Source organism: Ipomoea nil, unplaced genomic scaffold (assembly GCF_001879475.1).
Source record: "Ipomoea nil cultivar Tokyo-kokei standard unplaced genomic scaffold, Asagao_1.1 scaffold1317, whole genome shotgun sequence".
In the NCBI taxonomy this organism is placed as follows: Eukaryota; Viridiplantae; Streptophyta; class Magnoliopsida; order Solanales; family Convolvulaceae; genus Ipomoea; species Ipomoea nil.
This window is the reverse complement of record NW_017617745.1, coordinates 1,558,219-1,582,452: the sequence shown is the minus strand read 5'-3', so window position 1 is coordinate 1,582,452 and position 24,234 is coordinate 1,558,219. Positions and strand designations below refer to the sequence as shown.

At 36.7% G+C, this 24,234-nt stretch overlaps 1 protein-coding gene across 1 annotated transcript; it reads right to left on the bottom strand.

Moving 5' to 3' along the window:
• Positions 1 to 15,326: 15,326 nt before the first annotated feature.
• Positions 15,327 to 17,242, bottom strand: LOC109185164 (light-harvesting complex-like protein 3 isotype 2, chloroplastic). Its single transcript, XM_019335143.1, has 3 exons — positions 16,818 to 17,242; positions 16,575 to 16,712; positions 15,327 to 15,781 (listed from the first exon to the last, which is right to left on the bottom strand). The coding sequence occupies exons 1-3, from the start codon at positions 17,152 to 17,154 to the stop codon at positions 15,537 to 15,539; spliced, it is 720 nt and encodes a 239-aa protein (XP_019190688.1). The 5' UTR covers positions 17,155 to 17,242; the 3' UTR covers positions 15,327 to 15,536.
• Between the last annotated feature and the right edge of the window lie 6,992 nt (positions 17,243 to 24,234).

Here is a 24,234-nt window from a genome sequence, read left to right as displayed (position 1 = left end):
ATATTCGACGTAGCAGGCAATACTGTCTCTAGAGATCCCGAATTAATATCAGACACCACAATAGGTTGACCATACTCAAAATCAATAGATAAAGACTCAGTAGGCTTATCAAGAGAGATTTCAATAGGAGTATCAGAAGTGTTTGACCTATTTTGAAGAATTTCTCTTCGTCGATGTACTTCCTCCTGGGCTGCTTGAAGATACAGAGGTGAGCATGGGCCCGTTGTCGAGAAATTTCTTCCCACTCCAGAGCCCTTTGTGCAAAGTATTTGAGAAATGGTGGCTGGACTGATGTTATCATCTGCCTCAGAGGCCATCACCAACAAATTTCTTGTATCTTCATCTGACCAGTGTTCATAGAACTCCGGATAGTCTGATATCACCGTGACAAGTATTTCATCTCGAAGAACAGGGTCCAACTTCAGTTTCTTCTTCATCGCTAGCTGGATAAGCGTATTCATATGCTTTAGATCACTCTCTGGTGAGTGATTCTTCCTTCCCAACTTGATTATTATGTTTCTCACCGCATCGGCCATGTCTGCTAGATTTCTGAGAGAGGGTGAGACAAACCCTAGGCAGAGAAGATTGGGAGATTTTTGATGGAGAGAGCATAGTTGGATTGAGATTTCTTTTGCCACTAAGAGTGATCACAAGGGAGATATAATCCCAAGGGTGAGGGATGATAATCAATGCGGCTGACACGGTACATGCAACTATGATGTGATTGACGCAATGGTATGACTTCTTTTTAGGGATTAAACGGAAGGTTTGAAATTTGAAAAAGGCAATTAGTGTAGGTATAATAGGGTAGGATCATACTTAACAAAAGAGAGGAGGGGTTAATTAAGGAAATCAAATTTTGAAATTTGACTCGAGGCTGAGAAATTCAAAACCCTTATTCTGATTTACCGTTCTGCTTTAACAATCCATCCTACAGATCCCCAAAGCATATATGACAATCTCGAACCGATTTGCATCCAGAGGCTTTGTCAGTATGTTTGCCAGTTGCTTATTTGTCTGAATATATTCCAATTCAATCTCTTTTGCTTCAACCAAATCTATGATAAAGTGATCCTTATATCAATATGTTTGGTCCTCGAGTGTTGAACTGGATTCTTTGAAATGTTTATGGCACTGATATTGTCACAGTAAAGTGTCATAGATTCTTGAGAGAGACCATAATCTAGTAGCATCTGCTTCATCTAGACAAGTTGAGTGCAACATCCTCCAGCTGCTATGTATTCTGCTTCAGCTGTACTCAAGGAAATTGAATTTTGTTTCTTACTTAGCCATGATACTAAGTTCTTCCCAACAAAGAAGCATCCACTAGATGTGTTTTTCCTGTCATCAATGTTTCCTGCCCAATCTGCATCACAGTACGCAATCAGACTCAGTTCACTGTCCTTGGAATACTATATTCCATACTGAATTGTACCCTTGATGTATTTCAAAATCCGTTTAGCAGCTATCAGATGTGACTCTTTGGGAGCTGATTGATATCTAGCACACATGCCAACACTGAACATTATGTCTGGACGACTGGCTGTTAAATAGAGCAGACTTCCAATCACACTTCGATAGACTGTGGAATCTACTGGCGGACCGGCATCATATTTAGACAACTTTGTAGAGGTTGAAATAGGAGTCCTAGGTGTCTTACATGATTCCAGATCAAACTTCTTAACCAAGTTCTTAGTATACTTTTCTTGATAGATGAAGTACCCTTCGGAATTTTGTTTAACTTGAAGGCCTATAAAGTAAGTCAGTTGACCAACCATGGACATTTCAAACTCTTTTTTCATGACTTCCACTAAATCATCAGTATACTTATGTAGAGTAGATCCAAACACAATATTGTCCATGTAGATCTGAGCAATTGAAACATGACCATGATGTAATAGATATTGCGTATGTTTTGTCCAACAATGTTTTGTCCACACTCCCTCGATCATAACCATGATGTAATAGATACTGCGTTAGTCGTTCATACCATGCCCTTGGAGCCTGTTTTAGTCCATAGAGAACTTTCCTAAGTTTATAGACATGATTTGGGTATACTGGATCTTCAAAGCCCTTAGGCTGTGCTACATAGATATCTTCATGCAAATAGCCATTCAAGAATGCTGTCTTGACATCCATCTGAAATAGTGTGAAACCCAGTATGCATGCTATTGCTAGTAAGATTTTGATTGATCCCAATCTAGCAACAGGTGCAAATGTTTCATCATAGTCCACTCCTTCTATCTGGGTATACCCTTGAGCAACTAACCGAGCTTTGTTTCTTGCAATGTTACTTGCTTCATCAGTTTTATTTTTGAAGATCCACTTTGTTCCGATTATATTTACACTGTCAGGTTTTGGAACAAGATCCCACACTTGATTTCTTTCAAACTGATGTAGTTCCTCTTGCATTGCCTTAACCCATAGATCATCCTGCAAGGCTTCCTTCACATTTTTCGGTCCTATTTTTGAGGTGTAACAGGCAAAACCAGCTATTTCTATCAAATTACTTCTCAACCTGCTTCTAGTGTGAATTCCATCTGTTAGATCACAAATTACGTTATCTGATTGATGATTTTTTTGAGTTCTGGTAGGCTTATTTTTATGTCACGATCAGAATGCGGCTTGTCTGTTTTTGGGTTATCCTCATCTTCTTCTGATGATTCATGTGTGTCAGTCAGTTTGCCTGTGTCAGACGATTTAGGTGGATCACTGATAAGAGAGTCTGACTCTGAGTCAGTCATTGTTGCTTCATTTAGTTCTTCTGGATTGTCATCAATAACCACATTTACTGACTTCATAACTGTTTGAGTTCTTTTGTTGTAGACCCTATATGCTCGACTGTTTGGTGAATATCCAAGAAATACTCCCTCATCACTCTTGGGTTCAAACTTTCCTCTTTGTTCCCGGTCAATTAGAACGTAGCACTTGGTTCCAAACAAATGAAAGTATTTCAAGTTTGGTTTTTTTCCTTTTCCATATCTCGTATGGTGACTGAGAGGTACTGGTCTGAGATAGACTCTATTGACTCTCGCCATTTCTTGTAAGGTTCGATTCTTCCTTTCCACAACACCATTCTGTTGTGCCGTTCGTGGAGTAGAGAATTCATGAGCTATCCCATTTTCTAAACAGAAGTCTGAGTACAAGGTGTTCTCAAACTCCTTTCCATGATCACTTCTAAGCCTTTGGATTTTTACTATGGATTCGTCCTTTTCTTTCTGTATTCTTATGCACAGAGTTTTGAAAGCATCAAAAGCCTCAGATTTTTCTCTCAGGAAATATACCCAACTGAACCGTGAGAAATCATCAACACACACAAAGATGTATTTCTTTCCTCCAATGCTTTCAGTTTGAGTTGGTCCCATAAGGTCTATATGAACCAGTTCTAGACATCTCTCAGTAGTAATCATTTTTACTGCTTTGTGCGGAGCCCTGATTTGTTTTCCAATAACACATGCACCACAAACTCCTTCCTGTTATACTTTAAGCTTTGGTATCCCTCGAACAACATCAAGTTTGATCACTTTGTCCATATCTCTGAAATTTACGTGCCCCAAACGTCGATGCCACGGTTTTGATTCGTCTGCTTTAGACATAAAACAGGTAGTATCATTTGTTAAAACATAGCAATTGTCAGAAGAACGAGTTCCTTCCATTACCACTTGATCTGCCTTATCACAGACACTACATCAGTCTCAGTTGAAACACACATTCCAATTCTAATCACACATCTGACTGATATTAATAAGATTTGCTTTCAGGCCACTGACCAAGAGGACTTCGTCCAGATGTAGCAGCCCCGGCACATTTAGAATACCCTTACCAACTATCTTTTCCTTTTGTCCGTCCACATACGTCACTGATCCACTACTAGGTTGAACAGACATAAAACACTTAGCATTCCAGTCATATGTCTCGAATAACCACTATCGAAGTACCATCTTGCTTCAGTCATAGAGGCAGACAGTACTATTGTGGGATAGCAGATTACTTATGATTTTCTAACCCAAACTTTCCTTGTGAAAGGAGTGATAGACTTATTCCGATATTTTTCCTTACTTTGATCTCTGTAGAAGAAGTAGCATTCAGGTCTGGTGTGCCCTTTTGTCAGACAATAGTGACAGATTGGTACATACTGTTTGACTTTAACATACTTAGTCTTAACCTTTGAGTGTTGAGACTGAAATTTGACTCTACTAGGTTCCACCTCAGTGATCAGAGTAGACACGCTTCCTTTCTTATAAAACTGAGTTGATCTTGATGATTGGCCACGTTCATAACAGAGAATTGAACCACCACCAGATGTACCTTCTTTGATAAAAATAGGAGCAGACATTGAGGACTGTCCAAGTTCAAATCCGAGCCCTTTTTTATCGTTAGGATTTCGACCAGAATCCAGAATTCCGTCTAAGGTTCAAGTGGTATCCATCATCTTGATAGTTTTCTTCAGATCCTCTAGTTCCTTTATCAGCTTTCCCTCTCGAGATCTGATCTGAGCAATAAGATCATCTTTTGTCACTAATTCAGTGTTTAGTTTCTTCAGTAGCTCATCTTGGTGTTTCAAATCTTCATTCAGATTCTTGTTGTTTTTCAATAGTTGTTCCAAACTACCAACCAGTTTGGCAAATTCCATCTCCAGCTGAATATGTCGCTTTTCAAAATCATCTGATAATATGTAGGATTCACCATCAGTTTCATCTCCTTCTGAGTGAACCTCTGTTGCTGTGAAGAAGGCTACAAAGTTTCCAACATTTTCATCAGACGGGTCATCTGTTGTTTCCTCTTTATCATCACTTAGGGTAGACACATGCATATATTTCTTTCTTTTGAGATAAGTTGCACATTCAGATTGTATATGTCCAAATCCTTCACACTCTCGACACTACACTGATCGATTCAAAGTTTTAACTGTATCTGTAGGTGTGGTTCTGAATTGCCCTGCTCGTCTAGTCTGGGACTAACTGGTCTTTGTGAAAGAGGACGGTTCTGATTTCTGATATGCGGAGTTTCCACCTTTGTACTGAGTCCTGTTAGGCTATCCTTGACTCCTTCGATTAAAACCTTTCAGTATTTTCTTGAATTTTTTTGTCAATAAGGCTAAGGCTTCATCATCTATATCATCCGTGTCAGATTCTCGATCAGCCTCAGCTACAAAAGCCACTGACTTGCCTTTTCTATTGACTACTGGAACGTCATCAGCCAACACCTGAAGTTCATAAGTATGCATGTAACACCCCGAAATTTTGAAACTTTTAAAACTTATATAATAAAGGTGAATTCTCATTAAATCCCAAAACCAAACATAAGAGTACGGGGTGCTATGCCACATCTGAGCTGGAGAACTTAGATGCACAGGCTAAACTAACTAAATATCCTCAAAGCAATGTCAATACATAATCATGGAACGCAGGCCGAAAGGGAAACTAACTAATCTACGCTTCAGATCTCTAACGCGCTCCGGGGTCTACTCATCTGTGCCTGAAAGCCAAATATATCTGTTCAGCGAATGATGCTGGTAACCCACTCCAACGCGTTCAAATACAATATAGGTAGATATATTTATAGATATATGAAAACCATTTTGAAGCAAGAAGAGATATACTTAGGAGACTCTAGCTTTAAAACCAGGAATAGACTCGACAAATAGGGATCAGCACATTAAACAATGATAAACAGTTATATAGAGGCAATATCATAAAGAACATGTATCTAAGGTCACATTTCACTTTCAAATCATTCACATCATCATTCAATTATCATTCAAGTCACGCAAGCACACTTTGGTGGCGCCACGGGACCAATCGCATGCCTCGAACATGAAGGTTAGTACATATAGTACTAACATGGCCCCGCAGCACCCTACCTCATACCGCAACATGAAGGGGTTGATCGCAACCAACCGTAAAGACCGTCGACGATTTCAACGGCGGATCACAGCCCTACACACCACTGACGCGCTCAGTCGGTGGACTGTGATCCTCTTTTGGGCAACGACCCTACACACCTCTTGAGGAACTCAGTCGGTGGGTCGTAGTAGATCAAGCCCTACACACCGCCTGAGGGACTCATTCGGTGAGCGATGATCTTCGGAGACTACGACCCTACACACCGCTAGTCCATACACTTGGTGGATCGCAGCCGACCATAGCCCTACACACCGCCTGATCACTCATTCGGTGGGCTATGGCTTTCCTCGGGCTTGTGGCCCTACACACCGCCTGGCGCGTCCAGTCGGTGGACCATAGCACACGAGGCCCATGTGGACCGCAGCCCAAGAAGTGAGTCACTGATCGCAGCCAGGAAAATGAACCGCAGCTCATAAGTAACCAATTTGACCGCAACCAACTTCTGAACCGCAGCTCAGGAACACCCAATTTGATCGCAACCAAATTGGGGTATCATGCATCACATAACACATAGTAGCACATATTAGCACATTGGGATGGGGGAGACGTATAAATAAACTTACGTGTGATCATTCACATACTAAGAATAGTCCTAAGGGGTTCATTCATCTTCCTCTTAGGCCAACGGGTTACCGATTCAACTAGCATGCAATACCTAAGACTCTACTATCCTACGAATGGCACCCGAAACATCAAACTAGACTCATGCACAACAAACAGGGTCCGTTGGACACCACGGGGATTGGGGAACATCAAACAGGGAAGCCAAAGTCCGAAGTGGATGACGACCAGCGGGTAGCCGGTGGGTGGAGGGCCACCCGCCGGCGATAGAGTTCCGGGCAGCGGGTGCCCGGCGGGCAGTGACTGCCCGCCCGCCTGCTGCGGTGCTCCTTTGGGCAGCGGGTAGGTGGCGGGTCCCCCTACCCCCACCTACCCCCCACTGACTCTTTATCAAAATAAACGCCCTGGGATCCTTTGTGGAACCCGAAACCATGCTTAGACACTTTCAAACGTAAATAACGACACCACGTAGGCAATTAACGGACCAAAAGCAACAATCACGTAGAACACAACCTAACATGACTTCTAAACATAATTATCACCCGAGCATGCGAATTCCTACCCAAATATACCAAGAAAATCCCAATACGAAATTCATGATTCAACCTAGGGCTCAAATCATATTTAATTCACAAAATCATGCTTTATCTTTAAAAATCAAGAACATCAAGATTTATCAAGAACATCACACAATTATCAAGAACCTCTTGTCATCATCAAGATCACACATAAAATCACCACAACAATTATCAAGATCATATCACAATTATCATAGAAGATTTCATCAAGACACAAGTATAGAATATGGAGCCAAAGAAGAAGATTATAGCAAGGAAAATAGGTTTTGTTGAGACATAAGTTACCTCTTAGCCTTAATTAAATTCCTTGGCTATGAAGGATCTTTCTTTAAGATTTCTTCTTTCTTGATTTCTCCTATGGGAATTCTTGGAAATTCTTGTGTGGTGAAAGTTATTATGGTGTGAGTTCTAGGTGCCTCCTATGTCCTTATTTATAAATCTAAGAGTCCTAAATAGGGTCTAAATGGTATGGGCTTGCCAATTCTATTCCTTATAGGACTAAGGGGTTGGTTTTAGGGATAAGGGGCCATGGACTATGGTGGACCCCCTTTTAGCTAATTAATGAATTTTAATTCCCTTTTTAGGGTGAGTAATTAATTAATTAATTTGGTTTAGGGGTCGTAACACGGGGTGTTACAATGCAGATTCCCCATAAACTCACCCACACTCTTCTTCTCCCAGCCCGTGTTTTCTTCAATTGCAGTCACTTTCATTCAGAATCGTTTGGGCAGAGAACGAAGGATCTTCTTGACAACTCTTTCATCTGTAAACGGGTCCCCAAGTACTGATGCTCTGTTCACCAAATTCTGAACACGACTGTGGAAGTTAGATATAGTTTCTTCTTCACTCATCCTTAGAGCTTCGAATTCTGATAGGACCATCTGGAGTTTTGACTGTTTGACATCACTGGTGCCCTCAAATTTGTTTTCAAGGATTTCCCATACACGTTTTGCCTCTTTTATTCTTGCAACCAAAGTGAAGACTGATTCATGTAGAGATCCTACAATAGAATTCAGTGCTTTATTATTCAGATCAGAGGACGACATATCATCTTCAGTCCATGTCACTATTGGTTTGATCTCAACGGTTCCATCAGCATTCTGAACTGTAGGAGGGCTCCATCCAGTGAGGACAGTACGGTAAACTCTGGTGCCTTGAGCTTGAAGGTAAATCTCCATTCGAGTCTTCCAGAAGGAATAGTTGTGACCATCCAATTCTGGTGGTTTCATATTTGCATCCATCCTGATTCAAACAGACGACCAGCCAGAACTCACAAGCAGAGAGTAGTCTAAATCTCAACAGACAACCAAGCGAACAGATTCTTAAAGAGAGACAAAATGCAAAAAGCTTTTCCCGTATAGATCAAGTCAGTATGTAGACATAGAAGCTCTGATACCACATATAATTTTGCATATTCTCTTAATATGGATATTGATTTAGTTTCTTGCAAACTGAATAGGTGACTGACAAACTCAGATTCTCAATCAAGCAGTCATTCAGATAGATAGGCAGATATTGTGTAATGCGGAAAACTAAGGCAGAAAGTAAATCAACACGTATGTTTGTTTACCCAGTTCGATACAGTGTGTATCAACATATGGGGGACGATCACCGATGCGTCCAATCCACTAACTCAGAATCCAATGTACAAAGGTAGAGAAAAACAATCTCATCCAAGTGCCCCACACAAGGTCAGTACCCAGTCTACAAAGGTTTAGTGGATTGTTGAAGTCGGAGAGCCACGCATTCAGAAGTCCAATGAAATACCTTCAATTGGAGAGCTAACTCTGATGCAGTCTGCTTCAATGACACAGTCCCACGTTGTTCCCACAACTGAGTGATCTTCGCGTCCAATCATTTAAGAAACGTTGATACTTCTCAAGTTCTTCTTCGTAATCACCATGAACTTATTGTCTTGAGAAGAGGCATGATAACCAGAGATGTGTATTTTGTTTAGTATAGAGTGTTGCGGCTTCAATCAATGCAACCCTAACTTCTGAACGAATAAGTATATATATACTTCTTGATTTGGACATTCTCCAAATATATCTCTGGTTGTAAAAGGTAGGACTTTTTGTGAAGAAAGAAATCTTGAGATTTGGTCTATACCTCACAAGATGATTCGTTGATATTCTTTCCAAAACCATCATCTCATAACCGCGTGCCAGCTTTTAGAAACTTTCCTTTATCGGTCATTCGGTGGCTTGATCTAGAGGTTCTGTTGACTTTACTGATCAATCAGTCTTCTTCAAAGACGGACAGACACCAAGCTAAACCCTATCTTAATTTGCCATAATAATATTGCCAATTATATGTTGGGGTTTTTCATAAAGAAATAAAACACTAACATCAATCATTGTCAAATGATAAAGAAAGGTCATTTGAGGAGTTATGGAACGAATGATAAAGTCAATCATTCGTTATTAAACAATAAAGACACAAGTTTTACCTGACTTGATTGGACAAGCCAGATATATTCTCTGCGCTTTACTTGTCCAAAGTCTTATGTGTGGGGTAAATCATCTTGGACATTTGGAGTCCTAAGAACGATATTCAAAGTCGTTGAGCATTAAATGATAGGCACCTTTTTGGCAATACTACAGGACAAAAAGGAAACCTACTTTATGGAGCAAATGGCTATATAGTACTAGCACGCCTTGCACGCTCAATACCCAGCGAATATTACACACTGGTCAATATGTTTTGAAATTTCATCTTCCCTCTAATGGAATAAAATTTTTCACCTATAAATACGCCCCTTCATCATCTGAAGGAGGTGCTGGTCATCACTCAATCTCACAAGCTTTCAAAATATTCAAAGTTTTCAAGTATTCTACGACTAGTGATTGTGAAGAGATTTTAAGCTTTTAAGCACTACTAAATCAATTTCATGGTTTTCTAGAGTAATTTAAATATGATAACACATAATAGAAACTTCTAAATCACATTGACTAGATGATTCATAAAAATTTAAAACTATTTTCTAATTTATTTTTTTCATAAATGAATCACAAAATATATTTCATGTAAATTAATTAATCAAGTTAAATAATATTTACAATTCACGTACAACTCATTATAAAGCTCACAAAGAAATACATACAAAAATATAAGTATTAAATTACTCTTCTAGAGTGTAGGGAAAAAATTATTAAAAGAGTGGTTATAAATATAAGCAAATATTAAATAACTCTTATAGAGTATAAGAGAATGTTTTAAATATGTTATCAAGGGGACTTGGATCCATGACCTTTGAAATAATAACCACATAACATACCAACTAAGGTACTTTGTCTTTATTTAACATATGTTTTTATTATTTAGAGTTTATACCTCCAATGGTCATTCGAGTATTGTGCTATTACCAGCAAATGTCCTCCAGGTATCAAAAAGTGACAAAAAAATGTCCTCCTAGTATAAAAAATGACCACATGTGGTCTTCCGTTAGCAAATGCATGAAAGTGGCGTTTTATTTACGACTCACTCAGTTACCCTTCAATTTAACGCCACTTTCACACATTTGCTAACGAAAGACTACAAGTGGTCACTTTTTGATACTCGGAAGATATTTGTTGGTCATTTTATACTTGGAGAACGTTTGCTAGTAAAAGCACAATACTCGAAGGACCATTGAAGGTATTAACTCATATTATTTACTTATATGTGTGTGTGTACGTATGTGTATATATATATATATATATATATATATATATATATATATATATATATATATATATATATATATACACTAATAAGAGCCCAAGAGAGTTAGGCTTATAATGGATAGAAAAAATGGCGGTCAAAATTTGTAATCAAATGAATGGCTCAGATTGATCATATTTTAATTTTTCCTTAAGATTTTCTAATTTATTCTTAATTATATGATTATCCGTTAACTTTTTCGTTAAATATTATCTTCTCTGTTAATTTCTGTTAGTTCACTGTTAACTTATTCATTGTTTTCAATAAGGTCTTAGGTTCGAGCCTCATCCCAATCAAAGAGTGGAATAATTAGTACTCTACTTTACTCTTATTAAATTAAATAATAATTTAGTAGCTATAACAAAAAATAATAAATATGCATTTCTTTAATTTAGAATTATGTGTCTATAATGTCATTATTCAAAACAAATTATTCATTATCAATAAATTAAATAAGAGAAATAATTTCATTAGTTATATTGTCTTTATTTTTCTCCAATATAAAAATTCTTTACATTCAAATTCATCAATTGATTATATTCGACACATTGCCCCTACAATGTCTTTATTCAAAAAAAAAAATTCATTATCAATAAATTAATTAAGAGAAATAATTTCATTAGTTATATTGTCTTTATTTTTCTCCAATGTAAAATATCTTTACATTCAAATTCATCAATTGATTATATTCATTACACGGTTTATTATCTTTTTTTGTGCACTATTTTTAATTAAATATCAAAGTTATAATACAAAATAATGCTATATATTTATTTACCAAGTATTTTATTAATACCATAAAAAATTTAAAAATTATAATTAAGTCAATCATATTAACTACTTGAGGGATTTGTTGACAAAGAGAGTATTCAAATCACACAACAAATTGTAAGAAACTATCTCGTAATGTCCTTGTTTGTCAATCAGCAGCTAGCGGTTAGCGTTAACAGATTATATTAGCGGATTTGACCAGCGAATTATGTCAACGGTTGGTAAAAAGATATTTAAAAAAATTAACTATTTAGATTAACATGTAAAATGGACTAAGGGTATAATAATAATAATAATAATAATAATAATAATAATAATAATAATAATAATAATAATAATAATAATAATAATAAATAATTGTTTTTAAAAAATAAAGATAATAATAATAGTAATTTAATAAAAAAAAATAATTAAAAAAAACATATGGGGAGCCGAACGTTCAGCTCCCCTTAGTTTTGCCACTTTTCTCACATCGGTGGGAAAAGTGGCTTGGGAGCCTTGAGGCTCCTATAAAATGAGCCTTAAGGCTCCAATTTAAAAATAAGTTTGTCCATCCGTTTATGGGCAAGCAGTGAGCCAACGAAACTGACTCTTGTTATTCAAGGAGTCAAAATGGCTCTACAGTTTTAACCTTTTTTTTTTTAATAAAAATATAGAGGTGTTTTAGGGAAATCATTCTGAAAAACGCTAAGTGAAAATATTGTAAATTGCAATGTTTGTATTTTCAGTGGCTTGGAACAAATTGTTGCTTTAAACTGTTGAATAAACAAACACTTTCTTTAGCATTTTGATCTTTGGGTTACATCATGTTTACCAATAATCGTCCAATATTTTTGGGTTACATTATAATTTAAAATTTAAAATTTAAAATGTTTACTACTTTATCTAAATTTGTTAAATTAGGAATTTCTTTATCCATAATAATTTATTCAACAATAATGGTTGAACTAAATGAACACTGAGCAAAACACCTAAAGGATTGGTATCGTTCATTCATTCATTGATCTTGTATATATGTGCATTCATTAAATATATTAGAACCCTTTGCAACAAAAATACTTGGTTACTATTCAAAAAAGTTTAGTAACAATTATAATAAATCTCCTATATTACATTGTATTCATATAGTATGAGTTACATATTTAAGTAAACAAATTCGACATTAAATTACTTATGTATGAACTTCGTTCTCATATATAATCTTGTATGGATATATTTTCAAATATTTATTTAATTATAAACATTGGACATTAACTCATTCGCGCAATGCGCGTGTAAAACTAGTATATATATATATATATATATATATATATATATATATATATATATATATATATATATATATATATATATATATACACGCAGAGGGATGGGGTGGGCAAATTATATTGTGCACCAGGGTGCACAATGCATTGTGGGTCCTTAGAGTTTATGTGTATTATGTTAAGAGTTTATATGTATTATGTTAAGAGTTTATGTATATTATGTTAAGAGTTCATGTTTATTATGTTAAGAGTTTATGTGTATTATGTATTATGTTAAATTATGTATATTATGTTAGGAGTTTATGTGTATTTTATTATACAATTATGTACATACGAAACAGATAATTTTTAGGACGCACAATGCATTGTGCGCCGTGGTGCACGATATAACAATTGGATGGGGTGGGGGTAGGGCCCCTCCTAGCATTATGCACCAAAACTGAACCAGACTAGTAATCCATAGGGATCTATCATCTATATCATGGCCAACATGGTTCTTACTGGTAGCTGGCTTTGCCAAAATTGCTTCATGGGCATTAAAGCTAGTTGGGACGTGAGAGAAGGGGTGGGGGGAACTTTATACCTTATGTCCTTATGTGCCACACAGCTTGGTATATGAATGGATCGTATGGATGTGAATTTGGTAAATTTTACTGTTGTGTAATAGGTCGCGAACTAAACAGTATCTTATGTAGCGAGAATTAAGTATAAGAATTATACAAAGAGTGTTAACAAGAATCAAATACGACTTTAGGATAATCCCAACTAAATTGGTTAATAATATAGACTTGTAACTACAAGGTCAAGAGTTTGAATTTCAGCCTTTTTGGTTTGAACTCGTCAGCTATGGACAACCTAGGCTAGTTTATCTTATAGTCCTTTGTCGGTTAGGGTCACAAGGCCAGGTTTACTCAATAAAGACCCTCATATAATGACTGCGAGTTTTCAAGTGGTTGACATTTTCCACTCCAAGCTCTCTTGAGTAACTTAAGTCCACACCTTTTGAATGGTTTTTTTTTTTTTAAACAAATATTTCATTTTCCCCAAAAATTTTGTCTATGTATTTTTTTCTGGTAACCATCCTTTTCTATGATGGCAGAGCAGAAATGCAGAATCATGAGACAACCAGTCATCTAAGTTTCTTAAAGATGGCAGTAAACCACTATCTTGGACATCCATAATCTACTAGTCAATTAACCAATTGCCCACTTCTTTAAACTGACTAAACCAAGGGAAAATGACAGGTTTCCAATAAAACAAGAAGAAAACAGCAAAAAAGAAATGGATGGTCAAAGAACTGCGCGCAATCAAATTAAAGTATGCATCTTTGATAATAGGATATGATAATGCAACTTATGAGTGAATAATAAGTCTCAAAATTACATTTCCGGGAAGGCAAAATGGTGCGACAATTGGGTATAAAAGTAAGGAAATAATCCCTTAAACAACAACACGGAAATTGTTCGTTGAAGCTGGCTACACAAGCAAAGCTTCTAACAACACATTCCTAGTTTCCTTAAAAAAAAAATGAGGTAAATATATACTTAGTACATGAAATTGTACCGTGACACTTGAAATATAAACGCTATGTGTTTTTATATGTTAATTAAGTTATGCACCAATTTAGTTAATTAATTAAACTCGTTTATGCAAGAATAAATAATAACTGCAGAAAGCATAAAGTAAATTAAAAACACAAGGAAATTGTTACGCAGTTCGGAGCTCCTTCTCCTACGTCTGCGGGGCAACCCACGTCTGCCCAATCCACTATAGATGTTCACCAAAAGGAGTATTACAAGAGGTAAACGAAGATGGCCTCCAGCCTTTACCACTACCACTCTTTCTAACACCTATCCAGGACTGACACACGAATACCCGAACAATCTTCACAAGTTGCTTCAGCAGTACCACGTACTGATCATGCAGTACAATATAAATATTCTTACGAATTAAATCAGAAATTACAATTAAAATAGAAATTGCTTTGTAAAATCAGGAGAGCTCTCGCAATGTATAATTCTCAAATCGGCAATTGCTTCCTTCGAACTGTGTGTATTTATAATCCTTTCATAAGCCTTGTTTGTCTTGATCCACCCATGTAGCCTTTCCCTTAGCAACACACTGTTCGAACATGCCTCATCCACTCAATTTGAGAGCTTCTTTGTGGACTTTAAGAATACAAGGAATGCTGTCCACTAATTATGTTGTTGTCCACTAATTGTGATCTTCACGTGGTCCATAATGAATTAGCAACTCTAATTTAATTTAAAACTAACACTAGTAAAACAAAAATAAAATTGCCAATATTGTGTAAAAATATTTTACACTTACAGTACAAAATCATTTATTTTTCAACGTGGGACAAAAGTTTCTTAAACCCTTTCCATTCTTTGTGAATCAATTTGACATTCATCAATTATTTATTTTGAATGTACAATATATAAATTTTGATCTCCGTCTCATTTAGGAGAATCCAAATTCATTTGACTCAACCCAAATCAGGAGTAGACCTGACCTCACATGCATATATTAGTACCACAAAATGACAAATTGAAATGTGAATTTTGATAATGTTTTCCAACACAACAGCCATCATAAAATCAATCAACTAGGAAGATGATGATGAACATAGGATGTACTGTAATGCATCGATCTTAAGAACACAAATACTTAGTTTCAGTCGCACTGACTAATTAAACATATAAAATTTCTGAAACCTTAGCTTATACAACAGATTAAAGCTTAATTAATAATCAATTAGAGTCGGTGGAAATCTCTTTTTTCCAACTTGCCTGCCACTGCTTGTCGTAGAATGTTGTCTCCTCTAGAAACTTCTTCAGTGCTTCTATGTCCTCATTCTTTCGGACCAAAAGAACTCCACCTACTGTTACAAACAACAAGGTTTTGCAGAAGAAATTGCCCATTTGATCCACTAGGCCTAATCCGGTCAAGCTGTCAACCAGGTAAGCCATAAAGAATCCTACCATTGCAGCTCGCCCTGCAATTTCAGCAGAGCAAATGATAATAATTCAATTCATATATATATTCACTGCTGGAAATTATGGAATTTCTGACCACCTGAAAATGATCTTAAATCAAGTCGAAAGTCTTCTTCCGACCATTTTTAGTATCCGGAAAAACTTTTGTTGCTATTTCCGATCACTTTTTATTTTCAACTTGATATAAGATCACTTTCAGGTGGTCGAAAATTTCATAATTTCTAGCATTATATAAAATACATTCTTAATCATTAACAAATTATTGAAATAGGTTTATAATTGTGTGAGTTATTAGGGTAGCTAATTATTGGTTGGATTCAAGGTTTTAATGTTGGTTTTTGTTTGACATAGGTCGGTAAATGCCAAGTTTAGTACTCAGTGACTGGGTAGTTGTTGGACGGAGGTTGGTAAAGGATTTAAAAGGCTAAATCTAGAACCAAGCCTTTCGAAAACGTGATGAAGTCGACAGGAAAATAAAATTGCGCCTTTGCTACCAGCTATAGCTTTTGGTGTAGTGATATACGCTTGATCTAACATGTGGTATCTAAGTCAGGTATATTGTTGGGCAGAGGTTCGAATCCCGATAATAATGATAGGCGGAGGTTGATAAATATCAAGTCTAACACCTAGTGGTTACTGAAGAATGTTGAGCGGAGATCAATCTAAAATCCCAATAGAGATCATTAGGCGGAGGCCAGTCTAATGCCCAGTAAAAATTGTTAGGTGGAGACCTATAAAAGTCAAGTTTAGGACTTAAAAGGCTAAGTCCCACACTAACAGTTGTAAACTAACCATTAAGGATTTCAGCTTCAGGAAGGTGGAACCTCTTCATCCATGCCCACCAAGGAATAATGGAAGTGTCAAAAACCACAGGATCTTGGTTGCTCGATGTCTCCGGGTTATCTTCTAACCATTTCCTCCTCTTAACCTCTGCAACCAATTCAATATAATTAACGTTAGAAAACAAACCTCAATTACGTATAATATTTGCATAAATCGGAGATCGAGTTGAGGGGTAATATAATATTTGCTCACCGGCATCAATCACACCATCCCAATTGGTCTTCCCATCGGTCTGAAACTGACGCAACTCCCAACTCCCTCCAACCCATCGAGGATCTCGGAACTTGCTGACAACCTCCGGCGCCGGAGCTCCGGCAGCCACCGATGCAGGCGACCCATTGGAGCTCAGAGTAGAGTCCTCAACCGCAACAGGAGGTCCACTCCCCTTTTCTTGCCCGGCAGCGCTGGTGTGGACCAAGAAGTGAAGCTTTCGCGGAGTGAGGGAGTGAAAGAGCTTGGAAGAAAGGTTGGATTTGGAAGGAGAGAAAGATGGGAAGTGAGTTGGAGAGGCAGATGACAACATCGCCATGGTGCTTGGAAATTGGAAGAATAGAGAAGAGAGAGAAAAAAAGTGGAAAAAGTAGTGAAAAGTGTTGTGATCTTTTTGGCATTTCAGAGCCTTATGCTCCTATTTTATACTTTCATCTTTTACATGCTTTAATTAATTGTTTAATACAAGAGATCATTATTTTTAGAAAAATATTATATGTACTCTTAATTTTTATTTTCACTCACAAAATCTTTGATATAGATATTTGTATTCAGACTCACATGAAAAAAATAGTTTATCCGTGTCCGCCACATCAAGAAGTAAAATTTAAGAGTCCGATGTATATAATTTTTATTTTTATCCATTAGTTTTTTCCTCCAATAAAATTTAAAGACAAGTATAGGTAAAAAGTGGGAGTAGGTTTTTGGAGTCAAGTATTATTTTTGGTTCCAAATATAAAACAAAAAGTTAATTTTACTTTGAATTAATTTCAATTTTGATTTTTTTTTTTTCTTGTAAAATCTTTTGTCAAAGTTTTTATAAGTATAAAATCATGGGATAAAGTACAAATAAGCAACTAAACGCCCCCTCAATGGGTTCTAATCCAAATGAAAAACGGAAATATAATGGTAGGATTTGTCAGTTGAGAAACAACAATTAAGTCATCGAACAAAAAATAACCCCCAAATAAGCCATTGAATTAGGAAAAAAGACTAATTAACATTTTTAACAGGTTAACTCCAAGTTTTTGCTGACTAGATTGTCAAATGTTTATTTTATTTACGTTTTTTTATTATACTCCACCTACATAGTAATATATTTTAAAGTAATTATAATCAAAATAGTTTTGTCTTGTCTAGATCTAATTTATTTATTTATTTATTATTATTAAAGGGATAAAGTACAAATAAACCACTGAACTATTTGAGAAACATCAATTAAGCCATCAAACTCAAATAATCCCCAAATAAGCTATTGAACCCTGAAAAAAAGAGCAAACAACATTTTTAACATGTTAACTCCAGGTTTTTGCTGACTGGATTGCCAAATGTTTATTTTATTTACGTTTTTTTCATTATAATCCACCACATACTAATATATTTTAAAATAATTATAATCAAAATAGTTTTGTCTTGTCTAGATCTAATTTATTTATTTATTATTATTTTTAAAACAGAAGATCCAGTGAAAAAATAATAATAAATAAATAAATCAAATCTTGACAAGACAAAATTATTTTGATTATAATTACTTTAAAATATAATATTATCCAAGTGGACAATATTAATATTAATATTAATATTAATAATAAGAAATGTAAATAAAATAAACATTTGACAATTCAATCAATAAAAACATAGAGTTAACCTGTTAAAAATGTTAATTGTTCTTTTTTTTTTTTTCCGGGTTCAAGGGCTTATTTGCTCTTTTTTTTTTTTTCCCGGATTCAATGACTTATTTGAGGGTTATTTGAGTTCGATGACTTAATTGATGTTTTTCAAATAGTTCAGTGGCTTATTTTTACTTTATCCCCTTTTTTAAACAAAAGATCCAGTGAAAAAATAATAATAAATAAATAAATCAATCAAATCGACAAGACAAAACTATTTTGATTATAATTACTTTAAAATATATTACTATGTAGGTAGATTATAATATATAAAAATGTAAATAAAATAAACATTTGACAATCCAGTCAGCAAAAACCTGGAGTTAACCTGTTAAAATGTTAATGGGTTTTTTTTTTTTTTTTTTTTTTTATTTTTTATTTTTTTTATCGAGTTTAATGACTTATTTGCTTTTTTTCGAGTTCAATGACTTGTTTGAGGGTTATTTGAGTTCGATGGCTTAATTGCTGTTTTCCAAATAGTTCAATGGCTTATTTGTATTTTATCCCTAAAATCTTTAGTGCAATACTACGGATCCTCATTCATGGATCAAATTTTTCATAAGTATTACACTTTTCATCATAAGTATTATAATAGTATTGTGGGTGGTTCGTAGTTGGCGATCCCAACTTCCAAATATAAAACACAAATTTAATTTTACTTTGAATTATTTCTCATAAGTATTACACTTTTCATCACATGTGTCACCGCCCTCGGGTCCGTCTACGATCATGTTGATGACCGCCTTATGCTTCTAATTCTTATCCGAGTCCTCCTCTTGGACAGGTTGCTTGCCCTTATCTACCACCTTCCCTGCCGGTCGGGTGGGTGCATCCTTATGCCAAGGCAAGCCTGGTCGGCGCCATTGATTGGGGATAACGGGCGACCATGTTGTATAAGCGCCTCAATATCTTCTTTTAGACCTTCACATTCTTCTGTAGTATGAGTGTTCGTGCGGTGATACCAGCAATAAGGGGCTACGCTCGTATTGACCACTTGCAGGTTGTCTCCCAGCCTAATGGGGGAGGTGGCGGTAACTGAGTGCGGACTTCATGAACGGGTTGCGCCACTAGTCGGTACGCGGGAGCTCCCAGTCGGTCCTACACCCGACGAGCTCTCACGCATATACCACTCATTTCTTCCATTCGATTATCCTAGGCGCTATCCGCCCAGGGTCGCTTATTGGTGAAAACTTCTTGTTTACACTTTCCGTATCTACTAGCTGGTTAGCCCTTTGGATAGCTTGGGCGTACGATGTAGGATTTTCATCCCTTAATTTACTGTAATGACCATCCGCTCGGAGGGACTCAATAAAGAATCTCAAAGCAGTCTGGTCATCCAAGCCCTCGAATGCATGGGCCTCCTTTTGCCAGCGTGCTTTGTATTTACGCAGGCTTTCCCCTTCGTCTTGGTGAACTCGGGACAAATCCGAGATGTACTTCTTGGGTTTCATACTTCATACGAAGTGTGTGAGGAAATGGTCGGCCATATCCTCGAAATTAGTGATTGATCCCTTGGAAAGCCTCAAAAACTATCGTTGGGCGAGCCCGACTAGGGTCGGAAAGAACGCCTGACAAATCATGGGGTCCTCGGCCCGGACCACCTGCATCTTGGCTTGAAAGCTGATTACGTGGTCGCGCGGGTCTCCAGACCCATCGTAGGTGGAGTGCTCAGGCAGCTTGAACCCGGGCGGAGCCCTGTATGCCAACACTTCTGCCGAGAACGGAGAAGTTGTCAACAGGGTCTTGGCAGTTGGCTTGCCTTTCTCCTCTATCTTTTGTTGCAGTTCCTTAACAGCAGCGACCAAATCAGCCATTCCAAGCACCAGATCTCGGACCACGAGCAATTCCCTGCTACCTTCCATAGCGGCTGCATCGACTGCCGCTTGCATGCGCCTCGAGGTTATTTTTCTCTGGATGACCGCTCACGGCACCTCTCCCTCGGGCCGCTCTCTGCCCCTCCTGACTGATTGGGCGGGGGAGCGTTGCTCGGCTCCGCCTCCCAGTCGATTCAATACCGACTGAGAAGGGGTTGCGGGGCCTAGCCGCGAGTGTAGAGAACGGGTAGGTCGAAGATAACCCGGTGAACGACCTTCTGATCGCACTGAATGCTCTGAGACCACGACGTTCATATGTTTGGCCGGAACCGACTGAGCAGGTCGTGGGTGAATGACAGGGGGTGCCTGACCCAGCCCACGCGCATACGCATCGAAGGCCTGCACCAACAACTCAACAAAGGTTGGCTTGACCTGAGTGGAATGCAGCGAAGGGTTCTCCCTCGGTGTTTCATGGGTTGGCACGACAGACTATGACAGTACCCTCGGTACGTGTAGCTGACATCTCACCGGAAACACAACGGCTAATTTCTCAAGTCGCCGATGGAGGCGCGGCTACCCGCAGGTTGCTCTCCTGCGTCCATAACGACGGTGACATGCCCATTGACCGTCGGAGCAACGACGTTTCGTCCAGCGTTTTGACTACTACGACAGGTGCGAGCCATTAGCAAAGTTTAGAGACGGGACCTTTAGTTTCGATCCCCATATATGACTCCAATGTTGGTTTTACGACTTAAGGCAGCTGATCAGCGGGCCAACACTATCATAAAATATTAATGTAACAAAGTGAGAGTAGATGATAAAAAAGAGACAGAGTAATGAGATGTTATTCTAAAAATCCGACCTTTTACATGATGACCCCGAGGGGTATTTATACAAGAAGATAGATCCTTCATAAGGTAAGTAGGGAGAAAAAACAACTAAATTAGCTTATGAATCTAGCATAATTAATGCGGTAACTGCATAAACTGAGAAAAGGAAGCTACTTGTTGAACATAGAAAGGAATCGCCGCAGAATTCGCTGTTAACCACCTTTGGATGCGCACTCGGTCGGGGACGCATCGACTGCTTTGCTTGGTAGCCCGACTAGGGAGGCTAAGACACCCATATATGGTTACCCTGACTACTGAGCCTGGTCACCCACCCGAGCCCTTCTGGGGGCTTGGTCAAGGACACACCGACTACTGAGCCTGGTCACTCGCTTGAGCTAGTCGAAAACCTTGACCGGGGACATACCCGCTTGGCGGCCTGGTTTCCCGGGTTCTCGCGCTGCCGTCGGCTACGAGAGAAGCCCTTTCTCTTGAATTGCTAAGTGAACTCCCGTAGTTGGGCCTGACTAGTGACTACTCCTCATGCTCCCAAGCTAAGTACCTAATTTAAGGTATCTATCATTTATCAAAATCAATATCATCACATCTATCTCTTGTAAATTCATTACCATTTCAAGAAAGCCCTACAAGTTATAATCTAAGTCAATATCATTATTATCACCATCAATACCATTAGCTATATCATTGACCTCCTCTTAAATTGTGCACCTAAACCCCCTACGACAGCCCATATATATCTCAATTTCTCTTTGTCTACCTTCAAAATCCACCAAGTCCCAAGCCTCACGATCTGAAATTATTTCTATCAAACCATCTTCTACAACTGAGTAGAACTTAGTTTCAGTTAAGTTTTTTTATTTTTATTTTTTTGAAACATAGTTTCAATTAAGTTATACACCAATTCCTCCACATTTTCATTAAGAGTAATAAAACCCCAAAGATCAACATTCATGTAGTCAAAGAAATCAATCTTTCCTCCCAAATATACAACTGGCTCACTATGTTTTAACCTACCACCATGTCTAATCAGTAACCATAAGAGAAAATAGACATTGCTCAGAATCATCTGTTTTAAGCAAATAAAAAGAGAAGGAAAGTTAACGTTAAACTAAATGTCTGAATAATGTTGATAAGGTATTTGATAAAAATTATCTCCATATACAAGCACTCATTATACACATATTATGGCAAATGGACCCCATTTGGCTCTAGTAAAGACTACTGCAAATAATGAAATATATAATGAATTCCATTTGGCTCCAACAAATAATGAATTGAACAGAGATGCACAGAGATGTGTATTCAACCCTTAAATATTCTGACCAAACCACTTTTAAACATTCAAAAACTAATTTCTACTTCATGCATTGTACTGTCATGTTCTACCCAACCCTCGAAACAACACAATGGCCCCTAAATATCACATTCTTCACACTCAATACCTACACCAACTAATTGCCCTGGTCCCTAGAAAAAAAAATCTATATACAATATGCAGTAGTACATCACTTTCACGCACAAAAATTTTTTATTATGACCTTGTTTGGTAAAATAGTTACTCTATAAGTTAATTTTGGCTTATTTGATCACTATTAGTTGTTTGACATGGTTTAAAAATCAATATAAGTGTTTCGTTAATTAGCTTTTTGTACTCCAAAATGCTAAAATTTAAAAAGTTACTCAATTCAACTTTTTCAATTAGCTTTTTGAGAAAAGAAATTATACCAAACAGCTATCAGCTAACAGCTAATTTACCAAACATCTTTCTAAAATTAGCTAAAGTTATCAACTAGTTATAGAGGTTATAACTAGTTGATTGGGTTAATTAGATGGTATAACTAGTTGATACATTAGCTGATTTTAGAAAAGTGTTTGGTAAATTAGTTGTTAGCTGATAGCTACTGTTTGGTATAATTTCTTTTGTCAAAAAGCTAATTGAAAAAGTTGGTTTGAGTAACTTTTTAAATTTTAGCATTTTGGAGTACAAAAAGCTAATTAACCAAACATTTATATTGATTTTTAAACCAAGTCAAACAACTAATAGTGGTCAAATAAGCCCAAATTGTCCTATAGGTAAATCGCAAATTATGCCCTGGACCCGTGTCCACAATGCATTGTGGACACGAGTCCAAAACAACGTCGTTTTCAGGGAAAACGCGTCATTCCAGTTAAAAAAAATTGATTTTGTCTCGCCGTTAACGGCGTTATTCGTTTGTGCCATTATGAATGTACAGTTATTATGAATGTACAGTTATGGAATTATGAATGTACAGTTATGGAATTATGAATGTAAGTTATAAAATTATGAACACAGAACTTTGACATTATGAACTTACAATTATGAACATATAGTGATAAAATTATGAACATAGAGCTCTAAAATTGTGAACATGGAGTTTCGAAAATTATGAATTTACAGTTATTGAATTATGAATGTACAGTTACGGAATTATGAATATACAGTTATGCAATTATGAATGTACAATTATGGAATTATGAATGTACAATTATGAAATTATGAACACAGAGCTATGACATTATGAACTTACAATATGAACATATAGAGACAAAATTATGAACATAGAGCTCTAAAATTGTGAACATAGAGTTTCGAAAATTATGAATTTACAGTTATTGAATTATGAATGTATAGTTATGGAATTATGAATGTAAGTTATGAAATTATGAACACAGAGCTCTGACATTATGAACTTACAATTATGAACATATAGTGATAAAATTATGAACATAGAGCTCTAAAATTGTGAACATGGAGCTTCGAAAATTATGAATTTACAGTTATTGAATTATGAATATACAGTTACGGAATTATGAATGTACAGTTATGCAATTATGAATGTACAATTATGGAATTATGAATGTACAGTTATGAAATTATGAACAAAGAGCTCTGACATTATGAACTTACAATATGAACATATAGTGATAAAATTATGAACATAGAGCTCTAAAATTGTGAACATAGAGTTTTGAAAATTATGAATTTACAGTTATTGAATTATGAATGTACAGTTACAGAATTATGAATGTATAATTATGCAATTAT

What these genes read in the sequence shown, in the direction of transcription:
- LOC109185164 (XM_019335143.1), bottom strand. Translation starts at nt 17,154, where the DNA reads ATGGCGATGTTGTCATCTGCCTCTCCAACTCACTTCCCATCTTTCTCT. An exon ending in GGATGGTGTGATTGATGCCG is followed by an intron (nt 16,713 to 16,817) that starts GTGAGCAAATAT and finishes AATTGGTTGCAG; the next exon opens with AGGTTAAGAGGAGGAAATGG. An exon ending in TGAAGCTGAAATCCTTAATG is followed by an intron (nt 15,782 to 16,574) that starts GTTAGTTTACAA and finishes CTGAAATTGCAG; the next exon opens with GGCGAGCTGCAATGGTAGGA.